This window comes from Sus scrofa, chromosome 5 (genome assembly GCF_054392235.1).
Source record: "Sus scrofa isolate SSC_HxYL_T2T_F1_AM1 chromosome 5, Sscrofa_HxYL_maternal_Yorkshire_Landrace_v2.0, whole genome shotgun sequence".
In the NCBI taxonomy this organism is placed as follows: domain Eukaryota; kingdom Metazoa; phylum Chordata; class Mammalia; order Artiodactyla; family Suidae; genus Sus; species Sus scrofa.
Window position 1 is genome coordinate 63881350 of NC_139387.1, and position 16619 is coordinate 63897968.

Here is a 16619-nt window from a genome sequence, read left to right on the forward strand (position 1 = left end):
ATTTCCCTTTCCAGAGGCAACCTGATAAATTGGGCAGAAGAATTGAAGGAGGAAAGAAATGAGGTGGTCTTGGGCAAGCATAATTCACAAGAGATGTCAGGACCCCCTCTCATCTGGAGTGACTTGTTCTCTCCTCTAGACATTGCACCATCTCACTTCTCCTCTGATGAAGACTGTTGATGAAACTCAAGGGTTTACTTCCACTTTTACATTCTTCGCAATTGTCATGGCTAATAGGATCATAAGTCAGAGACTAAGTCATCCAGTGAATCTGATGTCTGTAGAACTTGAATCTTTGGAAACCAGTGTGAGGTTGTCTGAGGCAGAGATGGATGATTTGCTAGGCTGAGCCTGGGCTATGTTTCTTTAAAAGATACAGACTATAGAATTGCTCCTCAGAGTGAGTTTCCTGATATGATTAGAATCCTTAGGACATCTATCTATATTTTTTCTGATGGGTAAAGTCAGTTTAGCTATTTGATATGAACATTGCCCAAATCTTAATCTCCAGATCTGAATTTTTACTTATTTCCCATCACCTGTTGTCCATGTTTACTCAAATATCTCACTATTAACTTTGAACTCCTTATGGTTAAAATGGAACCCTGAGGGCTTGAGTTTCCACGAATCCATTCTACTTTCCACCTACTTCTGATTCTCTCATGAGCAGCATCATTATTTTAATTATCTAAGGCAATTGATGTGAGGCTGTCCTCTGGCTTCTCAGTCTCAGATTGCATTATCCTTTTATAATTCTTTTCATCTCTTCTTTTTACTGATTCCTTTTATCATACTGCACACCCACTCCTCACACTCAGCAGTCATTACAACGAGCTCTTGTTCTTTTTCCCTGCCTCTACTCGGTTCTTTCTTCACTTTGTCAATGATGGATTAAATTGTCCCAAAACACCACTTTTCTCCTGGTAGATGCTACCTGTGCAGTGATCTGTTGTGAGTAATGTCTGCTGTGTCAAATCCAAACATGCCGATTGTTAAAGACCCTACATACATGGGCCACTTGCTACCTGTCCAGCTTTACCACCATCCCTCCTATACAGACATGCAGCCTCTATAAAGCCAGTCTTCCCACTGATCATCACACAGGTAGTATTCTTTCTCAACTCAGTGTGCTCTTTCTCCATCCTAAAATCTAGAAAAAGTCTTACCTTCCCCTTGAAGCTTTATCTGATGGCTGTTTCTTGCTGCTCTATCCCTTCTCTGACCTTCTACTATACTTAACTATTTCCCATGGGATCTATGTGAGTGAAGTTCTGATTCTACTAGGTCCTACTACATTCTTTAAGAACTGTGGCCATGAGCTATAAATTGTTTTGTCTTCATTTAGAACTAGCCATGTGTAGGACTCAGTAAATTGTATCTATTGATAGATTTAAAACCTAAGTCAAGATTCACTAACCAGTGGTGTTAGGACTCAACGCATCCTGTGAGAGCAGACACACTGGGGTTGAATTTTGATATTCTCTGCCCTTTTTACAGTGGTTATATTTGTAACAAGTCATCAGCTCTCAATGGAAGAGTCAAAGGCTGTGTGAATTTGAAGTATTCTCAGTGATCCAAGAAATATGATTGAATACTGGGGTAGGGTTTCTTTCGGTCTGGCTGAGAATGTGGACCTAGGTGATTTCCTGAGTTCTCAGGAAAATCTCCAAAGGATCTTAAACCTCTAACAGCCAAGTCACACATTTTTTTTCTCAAGTGGTACATGAGGTAACAGATTATTCCAAGATCACCATACCATTGTCTCCGCATCCTTTTCTGAAAGACATAATGCATTTCAGTTCTGTAGGTCAACAAGTAACACTCACAGGTCACCTGCTTGAGGACTTTTTTGATTTGTGTGATAGGTATATTTTCCTCAGATATATTGGGGAGAAATTCCACCCTGCTATGCCAAAGAAAATAAAGTTATCACAATATTTTATAAGTGGTGGTGTAATTGGATCGGGAGGGACTTATAATTAAATTTCATTACTCGCAACAACATCTGCCCCAGAGAATGTGTTAAAATATTAGAATTGAGAGTTCCTGCTGTGGCTCAAATGTGTTAGAGGGGTCCCCCTTCTGCTATCTATCTCTTCTTAGAAACAAGAGTAAAAGTGGATAATGGTGGAATAGTGTTTAGGCAATTTCATATGATAGGGAATACAGTGACACACAAGAGCCTTTTGAATGGTCTCTGTTATGGCCTGAACTATGTTCCCCAGAATTCATATGTTGAAGTCCTAAACCCCTAGAACCTCAAAAGGTGACTATAATTGGAGTTAGGGCCTTTCAAGAGGTGGCTATGTTAAAACCAAGCCATTAGGGTGGCCCTAATCCTATGCGGCTAGTGTCCTTGTAAGAAGAGGACATTTGGGCATACAAAGAGCCACCAAGGATGAACAGGTACAGAGGAAAGATCATGTGAGGACACAGCTGGAGGGCAGCTGTCTGCAAGCCAAGGAGAGAGGCCTCAGAAGCAAGCAAACCTTCAACACCTTGATCCTGGACTTTGAGCCTCCAGAATGGTGAGAAAATACATTTCCATTGTTTAAGCCACACAGCCTGTGTTATTATGTTATGGCAGCCCAAGCAAACTCATATAATCTCTTACTGCTCAAAATATCAAATATAGGGAGTTCCCACTGTGGCTCAGTGGTAATGAACCCAATTAGTAGCCATGAGAATGGGGGTTCGATCCCTGGCCTTGCTCAATGGGTTAAGGATCTGGCATTGCTGTGAGCTTCAGTGTAGGTCGCAGATATGGCTCTAATCTGGCATTGCTGTGGCTGTGGGATAGGCCAGCAGCTGCAACTCCAATTGGACCCCTAGGTTGGGAACTTCCATATGCCACCGGTGTGACCCTAAACAAACAAACAAAAAATTAAGAATAGTATAGTTTGTAAAGAGGGGAGATATGAAGACTTTGTTAATGTTGTGAAGAGTAAATGAGCCTTAAGATAACATATGCAAGAGTTCCTGCCATGGCTCAGTGGTTAACCAACCTGACTAGTATCCATAAGGACATGGGTTTGATCCCTGGCCTCACTCAGTGGGTTAAGGATCTGGCATAGCCTTGAGCTGTGGTGTAGGCTGCAGATGCGGCTTGGATCTGGTTATTGCTGTGGCTCTGGTGTAGGCCAGCGGCTACAGTTCCAATTCAGCCCCAGTTCAGCCCCTAGCCTGGAAATCTCCATACGCCGCAGGTTTGGCCCTTAAAAACTGGAGAAAAAAAAAAAGATAACATATACAAAAGAATCACGTACATACAGAACATCTTCTGGTTATCACTTTCTCTCTCTCTAAATGACATGTTAAATGTCTTCAAAATTTCCCTGCTCCATAATGTCAGATGTCCTTTTGTTTAAAATAATTTCAGAAGCCACAGTATTTGACGTGAGAATCTATGGATAAGTGGGAAGGAGATAGACATTCTATTTTTACACAATGGGGTATAGATGCAGGTTGTGTGCCTTTAAATTTCCTAGAAGCTTTCTAACATTGCTGGGGTTCTATCATCTATTTGGCTCTCTCTCCTTTCTCTCCCTCAACAAGCCCCCTCACTTCTTGGAGTTGGGAATCCAACCTAATTTTATAAGAACATCAAGTACCCTGAACAGAACATGGGTAAAATGGGAAGCTGAATGCTCTCTCTACCATTTCATTTAGCATGGATCATGCGAGGTTCAAGCAATTGCCCAGGACTTGCAGGGAGTGAAGGTGACCTTGGGTGAAGTATGAGCTAGTATTTGACTCTTATTCTCTGCTCTGGCAGCAAATCTCGTCCTTTCCTTGGGAATTCCAAAGGGAGTCAGGTGAAATATTTAGCCTTGGAGCAGAATGTATTTAGTGCCTAAAATCCATCTTTCTCTGACAGTTACTGCATTGTTTCTTATTTTAATGTGACTCATTAGTTTAGCAGCCAACTGAATGATGTTAAAGAGGCTAAGATTATATCCATAAGGTCCCACTGGTTTCATTCCATTTGTATTTTATACTTTTAAACTTGGTGAGACATTTTACAAATGTGTGACATTGATGATAAGGAGACTTCAATAGAAAAACATTGTAAAAAATTGATTGACATGGCAAAATCTATTTTCAGTCTTCTGCCTGACTGGTAGCAATTTGCTAGTATCTTCTTCATACACAAAAGCTGGTCTTTAATATCTATTTTTTTTTTTCAACTCAAGCCATGCTACCTTAAGCAGTGTAAACCCAGAGCTTATACTCAACTTGGTCAAAGAAAACATCTGTGACTTAAGCAGTGTAAGCTGCATAAACTACATTCAATCTGGTCAAAAACAACATCTGCAGAAGAAAGCAGTATTTGAAAGGGAAGTAAACCCTAAGGGTGAGTTAAGATTGATATGCCATGAAATTCAGAAGAGGAAAATGTATATTAAATAGTAGAAACTTTTATTAGACCTGAAGTTTATTAGGCCTATTCCTTTAGTGACTGTGGGATATTCTTTCCTAATAAACTTAATGTGTATTTAGAACATTTAAAGTAACATTAGGGAAATAGGAAAAAACTCAGGCCAAAATTTAGCATTCAGTTATAATTAGGGCCTTTTCATATACAGAACACAGAATTTTCTCAGGAAATGTCAGTCTTTTCCATTACAATTTAAATAAATTCTTTATGGCTTAATGATAGCAAGTGTAATATTCTTTTCTATGTATCACTGGGTATAGTATTACTAGGTCAAGGAACTTCTAAAGATTAGTAGAATTTTTCAGAGAAAGCTCTTTTTTAACTTTTACTTAGTTTCAAAACAAAATTTCTGACTTCCTCCTTTTTTGGTTCCAGGAAAATGTGTTTTTACTTAGCATTTTTATTAGTAAGAACTTATATATTGTACAATTCCTAGAAAAAGTCATTACTCTTACTGTATCCTCAGCCTGGTTGCCTTTACTCTGAACTCAGTTATGAACTAAATCCTAAAAACTAGAAGGAACATTAAAGACCATTTAGTCCAGACCCTTATTTTGTGGATGAAGTAACTGAAATTCAGAGAGCTTGAGTTGTCCTTAAGGTGACACAATTGAATTGTGAAGACAAGTACCCTTAGTTAAGGGTCCTTCCTGCACCTAGCTTCCTTCCTAAAAGTATGTCCCTTTTTTATTTATTCCCATATAACCAGGGATGATGGGGTCTTCTGAAAATTCCCTTGCCCCAAAGGCCAACTTTTCCAGAGTAGGCAATTGTTTGTGTACTTAAATCAGTGCCAGACATCACAGTCACTGCCCTATCAATCCAGCATCCAGATGCTTTTAATATATTGAAGAGAAAACAAACAAAACATGCAAGTTACTTTACAGTGGCTGAAGAAATTTTTTTGTTGTTCTTTTGTCTTTTGTCTTTTTAGCCCCCCCCTCCCCCCGGCATATGGAGGTTCCCAGGCTAGGGGTCTAATCGGAGCTGTTGCTGCTGGCCTACGCCAGAGCCACAGCATCGTCTGCAATCTACACCACAGCTCACGGCAACACAGGATCCTTAACCCACTGAAGGAGGCCAGGGATCGAACCCACAACCTCATGGTTCCTAGTTGGATTCGTTTCCACTGTGCCATGATGGGAACTTCAGAAATGTTTTTAAGGAAATGCTGAAATTGTGTGGCATGGTCGTGGATAGCAGGCAAATTGTAGTGACACTCAGAAAAGCACTGCGGTGAGAAATGGGGGAGGCATATATTGAGGAGGGGCATCGGTTGTTTTGGGCCTAGGAATGGAGCCATGGGGACAGTGACATGCCTGGCAGCCTAACCCAGATAGCACAGGGCCGCTGGCCATTGGAAGTGCACAAGAAGGTAGCATGGCAATTATGATCTCTGCAAACCTGGAGAAACCACTTGTGTTTATAAGAGGTCACTGGAAGAAAATCTTTGCAAGTTTCTGCCATCAGTCCCACCTACTCACATGACCCCTTCATGGCCATATAACCTATCATCCTACTAGTGATCCACCCAATCTACGGCCACTGCATCCTCTGGCACCCTGGGTCCCCTCTCCTTTGGCCCAGTAAAGGACATCACCCCAACAATTCTCACCTCTAAGCATCCTGCATCATGAATCTCCCCAGCTCCATTGATTAACTCAATGCAAGCTGTTTCCACCCACTTAAAGGGAAGGAAGAACAAAACAAAACTCAAACAAATAAAAATTGGACCTTTTCTTTTTCCTTCTGCTACCGCTCATTTTTTTTACCTCTTTATCATAACCTAACTTCTCAACAGTTTAATTTCAGTTGTCTTCAGTTTTTTTTGCATTTTCATTCTATTTTTTTCCTCGGCGCCCCCAACCCTAATGCCTTCTCTCCAAAACCACTGATGACTTCTTGGTTGCTCAGATCAGGGATCAAATCTCATTTCTCATTCTATTTGACTTAGCAGCAGGCTTGACAAGTTGATTACTGTCTACTCATTCCAGTACTTTCTTTGCTTGGCCCTTAGGGCATCCTATTTTCTGTGCTACTTCTTACTTCACTGGGTCACTTTTTCTCAGGTGCTTTTGCTGGTTTTCTCTCACCACTACCACTTTTTAAAGATGAGTGCCTAGGGCTTAGTTCTGGGACAGCATTTTTTTTTTCTTTACCCATTCTCATCAAATCTGTATCTCCCTTCCTTCCTCTCTCTCTCTCTCTCTCTTTCTTTCTTTCATTTTCAGGGCTGCAAGTATGGCATATGGAAGTTCGCAGGCTAAGGGTCAAATTGGAGCTACAGCTGCCAGCCTACACCATAGCCACAGCAACTCGGGATCCAAACCATGTCTGCTCTGGATCCTTAACCTACTGACCAAGGCCAGGGATCGAACCTGCATCCTCATGGATACTAGTCAGATTCATTTCTGCTGCACCACAATGGGAACTCCCATCATCAAATCCATTTCTTGACTACCCTCGAATTTATATTTCCAGTGCCAACATATCCCCAGAATCCTGGTGCCTTTCTCTAATTGCCTCCTCAGTTATTGCTCTTTAACATTTAACAGGCACCTTCAAATGTTGACACACCCCAGCCTGAACTTCTGACATTCCTCCTCCTCCCAAATCTCCCTCTCCCATAATCTTCCTCAACTCAATCAACTGCACTTTTGCCTTTCCAATTACTCAGACTCCAAAATTGCCATCTTCCTGGACCTCTTTCATTCACTCATAGACAACACGTAAATCTATCAGTAGATTCTCTCAGCTGTACCTTCAAGATAAATTTTGAATCCAATTACTTTTCGTCACTCTCTTAGCCACCACAATGGTCCAAACAAGTGTAATCTTTTCTCTGGATATATGCTTAGCTTCCTAAACCTCAGGGGACCATGTAATTTACCAAAAGTATCTACATTGAAATACATTTGGGGAGGCAAGGGACGGCTGAAGAAGATGACTACTTTTAACTGATCCATAACAGGCATAAACTGATATCTGAGGCAATCGGGATGAATGGTCATCTCACCTAACTGCTTGGTCTCATCTCATCAGATTCGGTGAACCCTGAGCTTGGACCATCCAGTACAGCATCATCTCCCCCTGGTTAAACTCTGCATGATTTGTACTCTTGTTATCTTTTGACCCTCCCAGTTACTGCTCTGGGTCTTCTTCATTCCATGTCAGCCACATGCCTTCCTGACTTTTCCTTGAACTTTCCAGGCACACTGATGCTTCTTGAGCTTTGCAGCTACGGTTCCTTTGCCTCCAGAATCTCCTCCCAGCTACCTGATAGGATCCCTCAGGATTTGCCAGAAATAGCACCGCTACAGTGATAGCCCTTAGCCCCACCCCTGCAAAAAACTACCTCCCTACCTGCCCCCCAGAACACTTCCTGCTTCATTTTTCTCCATAACACTCATCACCATCCAACATCCTTACATTTATGTTTCTTATCTCCTTTTCTCCACTGGATTGAAGGTAGCCGTGTTTGTCAGCTTTGTCCATTACTTTATCCTCAGCACCTAGATTAGTGTGTAGCACATAATAAATGCTAAACAAGTGTTTGTTGACTGGCAGAATAAGTTAATTTTTAAAACATACCTTAGTTATTTTTTCAGCTTATTTCTAACTGACTGGTGGAGTATATATGTTTCCATTTGGTAGATTTTGTGCCAGACACCTCAGTCATATGATTAACCCAAATTAATAGAATATCTGTGTAAAGCATGTTAAATATCTACCTATCTATACATACTTCCTCCATCCTTCCAATCCATTCATTCTTCCAGCTTTCTTTCCTTGTCTCTGTGCGACACTGACACAGACTTAGTCACCTTCTTATTTTATTGAGCGCAGTTTTGTTTGTTTTGCTGGGGGGAGGGGGATAACAAGTTAGTCATTTCTTGGAGAGGATGAAAGAAAGGGATAGGTGGCTAGGGAAGGTACTTTAGACTTTAGTTTGCTATGACTCACAACATAACTCATTTCTTAAAACAAACAAACAAACAAACAAACCCTGCATATATCTGAGTAACTATTTCCAAAATTACAAACTCAATGACTTCAACATAAGAATAAACAAATTTTCTCAACTGAGAGTGAGACCAGGAAAGGCAGTACCTTGTAATGACAGGGCATTTATAAAGTCAGAAATTCTATTTCATCAAAATGGATATAATTATTTGTAATCTACTGAAATTTGATGAGAAAAAGAGAGCAGAATCTAATATCCCCCACATTTCTAACACCTATGTCTACAGTCAAATTACACTTTAAAGATACACGGTCTATATAAACCCTTTCATGACTGAGATTAAGGAAATCCAGCCAATGTCGCAATGCTCAAATTTCCAAACAGGAACTGAAAGCCACACAAATGAACAAGTGTGAGACTCCTCCCTGTTCTGTTAAATGTGTTCATGAAAAAATGAGCCTTTTAGAAAAAAAAAAAAATACACCTCAAATCCAGAAATACATAAGCAACAGATGGATTAAAAAGTACTGTTTCTAAGACTTCCTGTCGTGGCTCAGTGGAAACGCATCTGACTAGTATCCATGAGGATGCTGGTTCGATCCCTGGCCTTACTCAGTGGGTTAAGGATATGGTGTTGCCATGAGCTGTGGTGCAGGTCACAGATGTGGCTCGGATCCCAAGTTGCTGTGGCTGTGGAGTAGGCCGGCGGCTACAGCTCCAATTCAACCCCTAGCCTGGGACCCTCCTTTTTAGGTGAGGCCCTAAAAAGACAAAAAAGAAAAAGAAAGTACTTTTTCTAGACCCAGGCTCAACAGTATGTAAAGTGGGTCAGATTTCTCTGGGTTGCAACTTGTTCAAATGACAGTGCACCAAATGATCTCCAAATGTCCCGGCACTGAAGTTATCTGACTCCTTATCTTGAGCCTGCCTGAACACATCTGTGGTGAGGATAAAGCAGGTATTTGACAACAGTGGTGTACATGCTGGGTTTTTGTTTTTTTTTTTTTGCCTTTCTCTGACTTCTTTGGCTGTTCCTTCCACATCTCTCTTGCTGTCTCCTCTTCCTCTGCTCAGTCTCTAAATGTTGGAGTGGTCTCACTTGGCTAGACTCAGGGCTTCTCTTCTCTGTTTCTACTTAGTACTTGATGTTATCCAGGCACCCCCACATTTACTTTTCCAGCCTAGAATTCTCCCCTGATCTCTAGGTACATATACTAATAGTCTCTTCACTTGACAATTGCACTTGGATATCACATCAATTTTTCTATGTCTGAGGAAGAATCCTTGACTCTTACCTTACCCCAAACTTACTTGTCTTCTAGGTTTTCTAGTTCTTTAAATTTCAGTAAATTGCACCATCATCCACCCTAGTTGCTCAAGAGCAAAGCCTATGAATCATTCTTAATTTTGCCTTCTCTCATTTCCTATTTTCACCCCATCACAAAGTTCAATGGGAGTTCTCGCTGTGATGTAGCAGAAGTATCCATGAGGATGCAGGTTCTAGCCCTGGCCTTGCTAAATGGGTTGGGGACCTGGCAATGCCACGAGCTGTGGTGTGGGTTGCAGACGTGGCTTGGATCCCATGTTTCTGTGACTGTGGTGCAGGCTGGCAGCTGTAGCTCTGATTCGACCTCACAAAGTTCTGTGGACACAACCTCCAAAACAGCTCCTGAATTCATGTCCACTTTTCTCCACCTCCATTACTATCACTTTAGTCAAAGTTACCATCATTCCCCAAGGTGCTTGTTTGAATTAGAATGCTATTTTTAAGGCTTATGACAGAGAGTCTCTTACTTAGTCTCCCTAGCTTTATGGTCAACCCACAAATCCTTCCTCTCTTGTGCAACCAGAGGAATTATTTTAAATATAAGTCGGATTATTTAAATTCTCTAAATGACTTCCAATTGCACTCAGAGTATAATTTCAACCCCATGCCTTGCAAGTCCTCTAACCTTTGCTGATTCTTTCTGCCTCCATGGTCTTTCCCAATCTTTTCATGGCTGATCCTTGTTATTCAGCTCTCTCCAAGTTGCTTCCTCAGAGAAAGCTTTTACTCCATAGCTATCTGCACCACAATCTCCTATTTTGATGTTTTTTAAAGTACTTATGACTATCTTCTGCCTTCACTAGGTCATAAGCTCTTTGTGAACAGAAAATGAATGTAGCCCTTTGGGTTCTTTACTATAAGAAGTCTGGCAGTGCTTAGAAGTTTCTCAGTATATATTTGTTAAATAAATTAATGAATGTATATTCTGTTGCCATAGAGCTATTTTATGATATGTTCAACATTCTTATTTCTTTCCCTTACCTCCTTTCTGCCTCCTTTTTTTCTTTTTTTCTTTTTTTTTTTTTTTTTTTGGTTGAAAAACTGATGTAAACTTATCAAATTCTCCTAAAGTTTCTCCAGAGTTCCAGGGAGATTCACCAAGATCAGAAGTTGTGACTGGTTGCTGGTTGAAGGCATGGCTGCATGTAGACCAATGAGTCTTGCAAAATGACAAGTCTTAGTGCAGATTTGATTGACATTTGTATTGACTGCCAAAGGGAGCTGTCATCACACACCACCATGAAACTTCTAGCAATCTAAAATTCCTAATAGGATGACTGGCTCAAAGTCTTGCAAACAGAACTGCTATTGGTACATGTCTTCTTGCGGATGTCGTTGATGACATAATATTGTTGGCAACTGTTTTGAGAGCTCTCTGCCTTTGTACATGCCATTTTGGGTTAATTTATACGGTACTGGATTCACTGATAGTCTAGTTTTTTTCCATAGATGTAGACTCTGCCTTCCATGACAGCAAGGAGAGCCATTCCAAAAAGGCCTCCATACAGAGAAATTAAACTCAGGGTTAGCCAACCAGTGTTGGTCTTTGGTTAAAAACGACATTCTAATTTAAACAAGCCCTGAAAATCTATGGGTCAAAGCTGTATTTTTCTGTAAAGTAGAATTAATTTGACTTCTATGTACTTCAAATACATAGAACGTTTGGTTCTATGAATTTTATTTGAATGTTGCATAGAAACATAAAAATGACAACAATGAATGTTTTGTGAAAAAAATGGAAATTCAGTTATTACTAAAACATATATTTCACTTCTCTGACAGGTAAAATTTGTTTTGGTTAATCATTAAATATAGTACTAATTTAATCTTTGAGGTCTGTAATTTTTTTTTTTTCTTCCCCACTCTCATGGCATGCAGAAATTCCTGGGTCAGGGATAAAATCTGAGCCACAGCAGTGACCTGAGCCTCTGCTGTGACAATGCCAGATCCTTAATCAACTGAACCATCAGTGAACTCCTGAGGTCTGTAGTTGTAATTCCGTACAAGAAATATCTCTTGAGCATCTACAGCAGACAAGGCACTATGTGTTATAGAAAAATGAAAGAGTTATAAAACAGAACAATGTGATTAGTAGAAGGGAAAATAGATCATTAGACAAACGCATGAAAACTAGAGGTATTTAGTTTTCAGGATAAAAGAAAGGCTGAGGACAGGCACTTATATAAACAGTATCTTGCTTTCAGAGAGGAACAAGTTAGAGGCAACGTCCAATCCAATATTAACATACCAACAAGGAAAACTTATTGATTCTAAAGGTTATGATTCACCAGAAGTAATTGCTACAAGAACTTGCTTTCCCTATTTGAAAAGTTGAAAGGAACTTTCTAAATGGGTTCAGACAGTCCTGTCTGTTAATGGGGAGATCTGGGGGCTCAAAAACCTCCTGATAGGATTGGGAAACTGTGATGGCTTTTTACTCACACTTCTATTTGTGTGAGAACCATGGTCCCATGACTTCATAGATCATCCACGATGTCACATGAAAATGACAGCAAGAGTTCCTTGGTGGCTCAGTAGCTTAAAGATCTGGCATTGGCACTGCTGTGGCTCAGGTCACTGCTGTGGCGCGGGTTTGATCCCTGGCCTGGCAACTTTTGTATAAATAAATAAATAAATAAAAGCATGCATTGCAATGTGCCACTGAATACATCCTTGGTAAGACTACTTCTGAACTTACACTTTAAGGCTTTAAGGTTGAAGCCAAATGAGTTGAAGAAAGCATCTAGAAACCTGGGAAACAGAGCTGCCTATAAAAATACAGCTTGGGAAAGAAAGGCTTGGGGAACATGGATGTAATCGTCAAATAATTCCAGTTACCTGGAAACAAGTTTTGAACTAACATTTCCACAGAGGACAAAATCCAAGGTAACAGTTGGAACTGAAAGGCAGGTGATTTTTTTTTTTTTTGGATAGGTATTTTTTTATCATTTACTTATTTTTTTTGTCTTTTTAGGGCAGCAACTTTGGCATATGGGGATTCCCAGGCTAGGGGTCAGATCAGAGCTGAGTCCACCGGCCTGTGCCACAGCAACACCAGATCTGTGCCACGGTTCATGGCAATGCCCACTAAGCGAGGCCAGGGACCAAACCTGCATTCTCATGGATACTAGTCAGATTTGTTTCTGCTGCGCCATGGCAGGAACTCCTTTTTTGATAGATCATGCAGTGTTGGGAGTTGGTGACCTCCACTTCCCTGGAATTCAAGTATAGGGAAGAAGAGCAAGTAGATTGCCTGCAGTTCGTGAAAGATTGAACTTATCTACTCGAGATTCTTAACAGGAGCAGTACCACCCTAATGAGGGTGCTTGGAAATTTGCAGAAGTGTTTTTAGTAGTCACCATGGACAGAGTTAACTAGACTTCTGTGGTCAGGGCTCAGATATTCCAGATGTCCTGCAATGATCAAGAACGTTCCAATAGGAAAAACTGTCCCATGTCCTATGTTCCACCTGAATTTCTAATTTTGAACCAGAATGAATCCACTATAAATATAATTACAAGTACTTTACCATGCAATTAATACTGGAAAAAGAAAAGTAAGGTTAAGTAAAGCAATTTTGAAGCAAATTGTCATGAAGAAGGACACATAAATGAAATCAAGGTGTTATTTAAAGATTACTAAATAATTTACTTTTTCTATCCATAATGGCTATTTAGTACATCATGCATTTCCAATTATCTTGCACTAAGCAAGAATTTAGTTTTTACTGTGGCAAATAAGAAACAAAAAAAGAGTTAAGATTTAGTGCCTCATGCATTGAATTATAGAGAAATACAGCTAGTGGGTAGACTAAGAAAATTTGTGTTGTGTTTTGTTTTGGATTTTCCAAGAGTTTTCTAAAGATACATTGCTGATAACACTGCTGCTTCTGGTATTAAAGCTGCTAATAAAATACCCTGGATCATTATTTTCTTATACCCACACATATGAACATATGTAATAATAGAGACAACTTGAGACTTTTATGGACAGACTCAGACACAGAGCATAAATTAGCAAACTTCTGAAACTGTGATGTCAGCAAGCTGCACTAAATGTTTTGAGAGTATTTTCATTGCCATTCTATATATACATTTATTTTTTTATTAAATTACAACTGACACAATATTATATTAGTTTCAGGTGTACTACATAATGATTCAATATTTTTATAGATTATAAAATTATTTTATATCTAGTCATGTGTATATTTTTAATTTTCAAGTATAAAAAGGGTGAGATCTCTGCTGTGAAAATTACATACTGAAATGCATTTATTTTGGAGTTATCACTCTTAAACTGATACTGCCCGAAGAGGTCTACCACCCAACTCTTTGGCAATCTGTTCTCTTTGCCTGCTGCTAATTATAGGATATCATCTCTGAGATCCCTTTAAGTACTGGTGACTAAATACATACTTTAACACATGGTAGATTGTTGAATGTAGAAGATGTGTTTTGTGTCACATGGTGTCATTTTCAATTTTTTTTCACAATAGAAAGAATTATTTTGACACTACACTACACAATAAGTTCCAGCTCATTTGCAAGAATATCATACTTTCCTTATTCTCCCTCATCTGCAACTCATTATTTTTCTTATTGTGTTATCTCTAAAGTTATTTCCGTCTTTTTTCATCATATGCAAATATGTCTAGTCTCTTATTACTTATCCTAAATATACATTTTATTTTAGGGTCCAACTCTATTTACGCTTGACAATTATTTTTAATAATAATAAATAATTGATTAATATGAATTTATTTATTTATTGACTCCCTGTATGGGAAAATTACTGATCTTATTATTTCTTATAAATGCAATTTATTCAGTTTTTTTTAGTGTTCAAAACTTTTTATTATTTTTTTTTTATTAAAGTATGGTTGATTTACAATGTGGTCCCAATTTCTGCTGTACAGCAAAGTGACTCAGCTATACAGATGTATATATTCTTTTTTTTTTTTTAAATATTTTCCATCATGGTCTATCCCAGGAGATATGATATAGTTCCCTATGCTATACAGTAGGATCTTACTATCTATCTATTCTTCTCTTTTTTTTTTTTTTTTTTTGTCTTTTTGCTATTTCTTTGGGCCGCTCCCGTGGCATATGGAGGTTCCCAGGCTAGGGGTCCAATCGGAGCTGTAGCCACGGGCCTACGCCAGAGCCACAGCAACACGGGATCCGAGCCACATCTGCAACCTACACCACAGCTCACGGCAATGCCGGATCGTTAACCCACTGAGCAGGGGCAGGGACTGAACCCACAACCTCATGGTTCCTAGTCGGATTCATTAACCACTGCGCCACGACGGGAACTCCTATCTATTCTTAATGTAATAGTCTGCATCTATTAAACCCAAACTCCCAGTCCATCCGTATTTATTGTTGTTGTATGTAGGCATCAGGTAATTCTATTATGACTTTTAAAGTAGCTAAAAGCTATACCTGAACATATACATAGGAAGTCCATCTTAATTTTTTTTCTAAAGTATTTTTCTTTTATCTTGATTTTATATTAGAGTTAGGATATTATATCAAATTAAAAAATCAATTTGTAAATTATCTTATCTATTAATTTCAATTTAATATATTAATGAAGGCATAATATTTATACAAAAAGGGAATGGTGTTTGATAGGGTTGAGAACACTGTACTAGATAATCTCTAAGGTCCTTCTCCTTCTAACATCTTAAGACCCCTTGGTTTCTCTAACCTCGCCTTGATGATGAACATGCCTGTCTCCCAGCACAGTAAACACTGCACTCATAGAAATTTTTACGTTGAATGGACTCTTCAGATCATATAAGTGTCTCTTTTGTGCTTACAAAAACAGTAGACCATTTTTTTTTTTTTCTATGTCCTTGAGTTGAGAAAACCATGCTAAACCAAGAGATACAAACACTCCCAGCAGGGTTATTTTCACACACATACACCCCTGAGTGTGCTTACCTAGCTTGACAAGGCGGAACATGGAGGTGTTACTTCCTCTTTCAGTGCAAGCAGTTACTGAGAGATTGTAGACATCTCCTGGAGGCAGGCTGAGAATTGCGGTCATGACATTGCGTGTCACCTGCAAGATCATCAAAACAAAGGCTTTAGGCTTCTAATGGCCTTGAGCTAGGACCATTCCAAACACCCACAGGGCTATCGTAGACATGCGCTCCCTGTTCTGTGTGACAATCTACAGTTAATTAAGCCTTATGGTTATGTTATTTCCTCTGAAAATGACATAAATTCTTCAACTGAGCCAAATGCAGGGTAGTTTTAAACATGCATAATACATATCAGAACATTTGTAATTAATTCCCTTGTTTGGAATAGGTATTATTGGTATTAGGTGTTATTGGAATAGGTATTACTGTTTGGAATAGGTATTAGTCTGAATTTTTCCTCATGCGTATTGCTGTGAATTCAGCAAATTTTAGGAAAGGCAATTGCTAGGATGCTACTGATAGAGACATTGCTCAGCGCCAGCTGAGCAGCTCAGAAGAAACCTAACCATGTCTATAGACACCTGGCCTCTTAACAAAAGACTATCTTCCCAGTCTCTTCTCTAGCTAGTGTGGACCATGTGACCCAGTTCCAACCAATGGCTTGTAAGAGGAAGGTCCATGGGCCTTATGCTTTTGTTCACACTCTGCATGTTCTAAGCCCCTGCATCCTCTCTTTCCCCTTCCTGCAGGCTGGGATGTGGTGGTAATGACGAAGAAGCTTTACCTACACAGATGAGGACTACACGTGGTGGCAGATGGAGCAGCAAAATGTCTACCTTACAGTAGAGATGCCCTCTTAGTCCTGGGCACCACGAGAGAGACATAAATGTTGGTATTTTTAAGCCACAATCTTAAAAAAAAATTTTTATTACACTCATTTAGGCTGTACCCTAAT

At 39.5% G+C, this 16619-nt stretch overlaps 1 protein-coding gene across 4 annotated transcripts in view; it reads right to left on the reverse strand.

Moving 5' to 3' along the window:
* The window catches only part of PTPRO (protein tyrosine phosphatase receptor type O), a 241700-nt gene that overhangs the window by 50966 nt on the left and 174115 nt on the right, over positions 1-16619 (reverse strand). For 3 of the 4 annotated variants that reach the window (XR_014803816.1, XM_084956710.1, XM_003126453.5), the window contains exon 12: positions 15681-15801. The exons of the other annotated variant lie outside the window; for it this stretch is intronic. Coding sequence is in view for 2 of the 3 variants with exons in the window: in XM_084956710.1 (XP_084812836.1) it covers positions 15681-15801 (121 nt within the window). In the remaining variant the exon portion in view is untranslated. The remainder of the gene's footprint in view (positions 1-15680; positions 15802-16619) is intronic. 4 annotated transcript variants of the gene reach the window in all.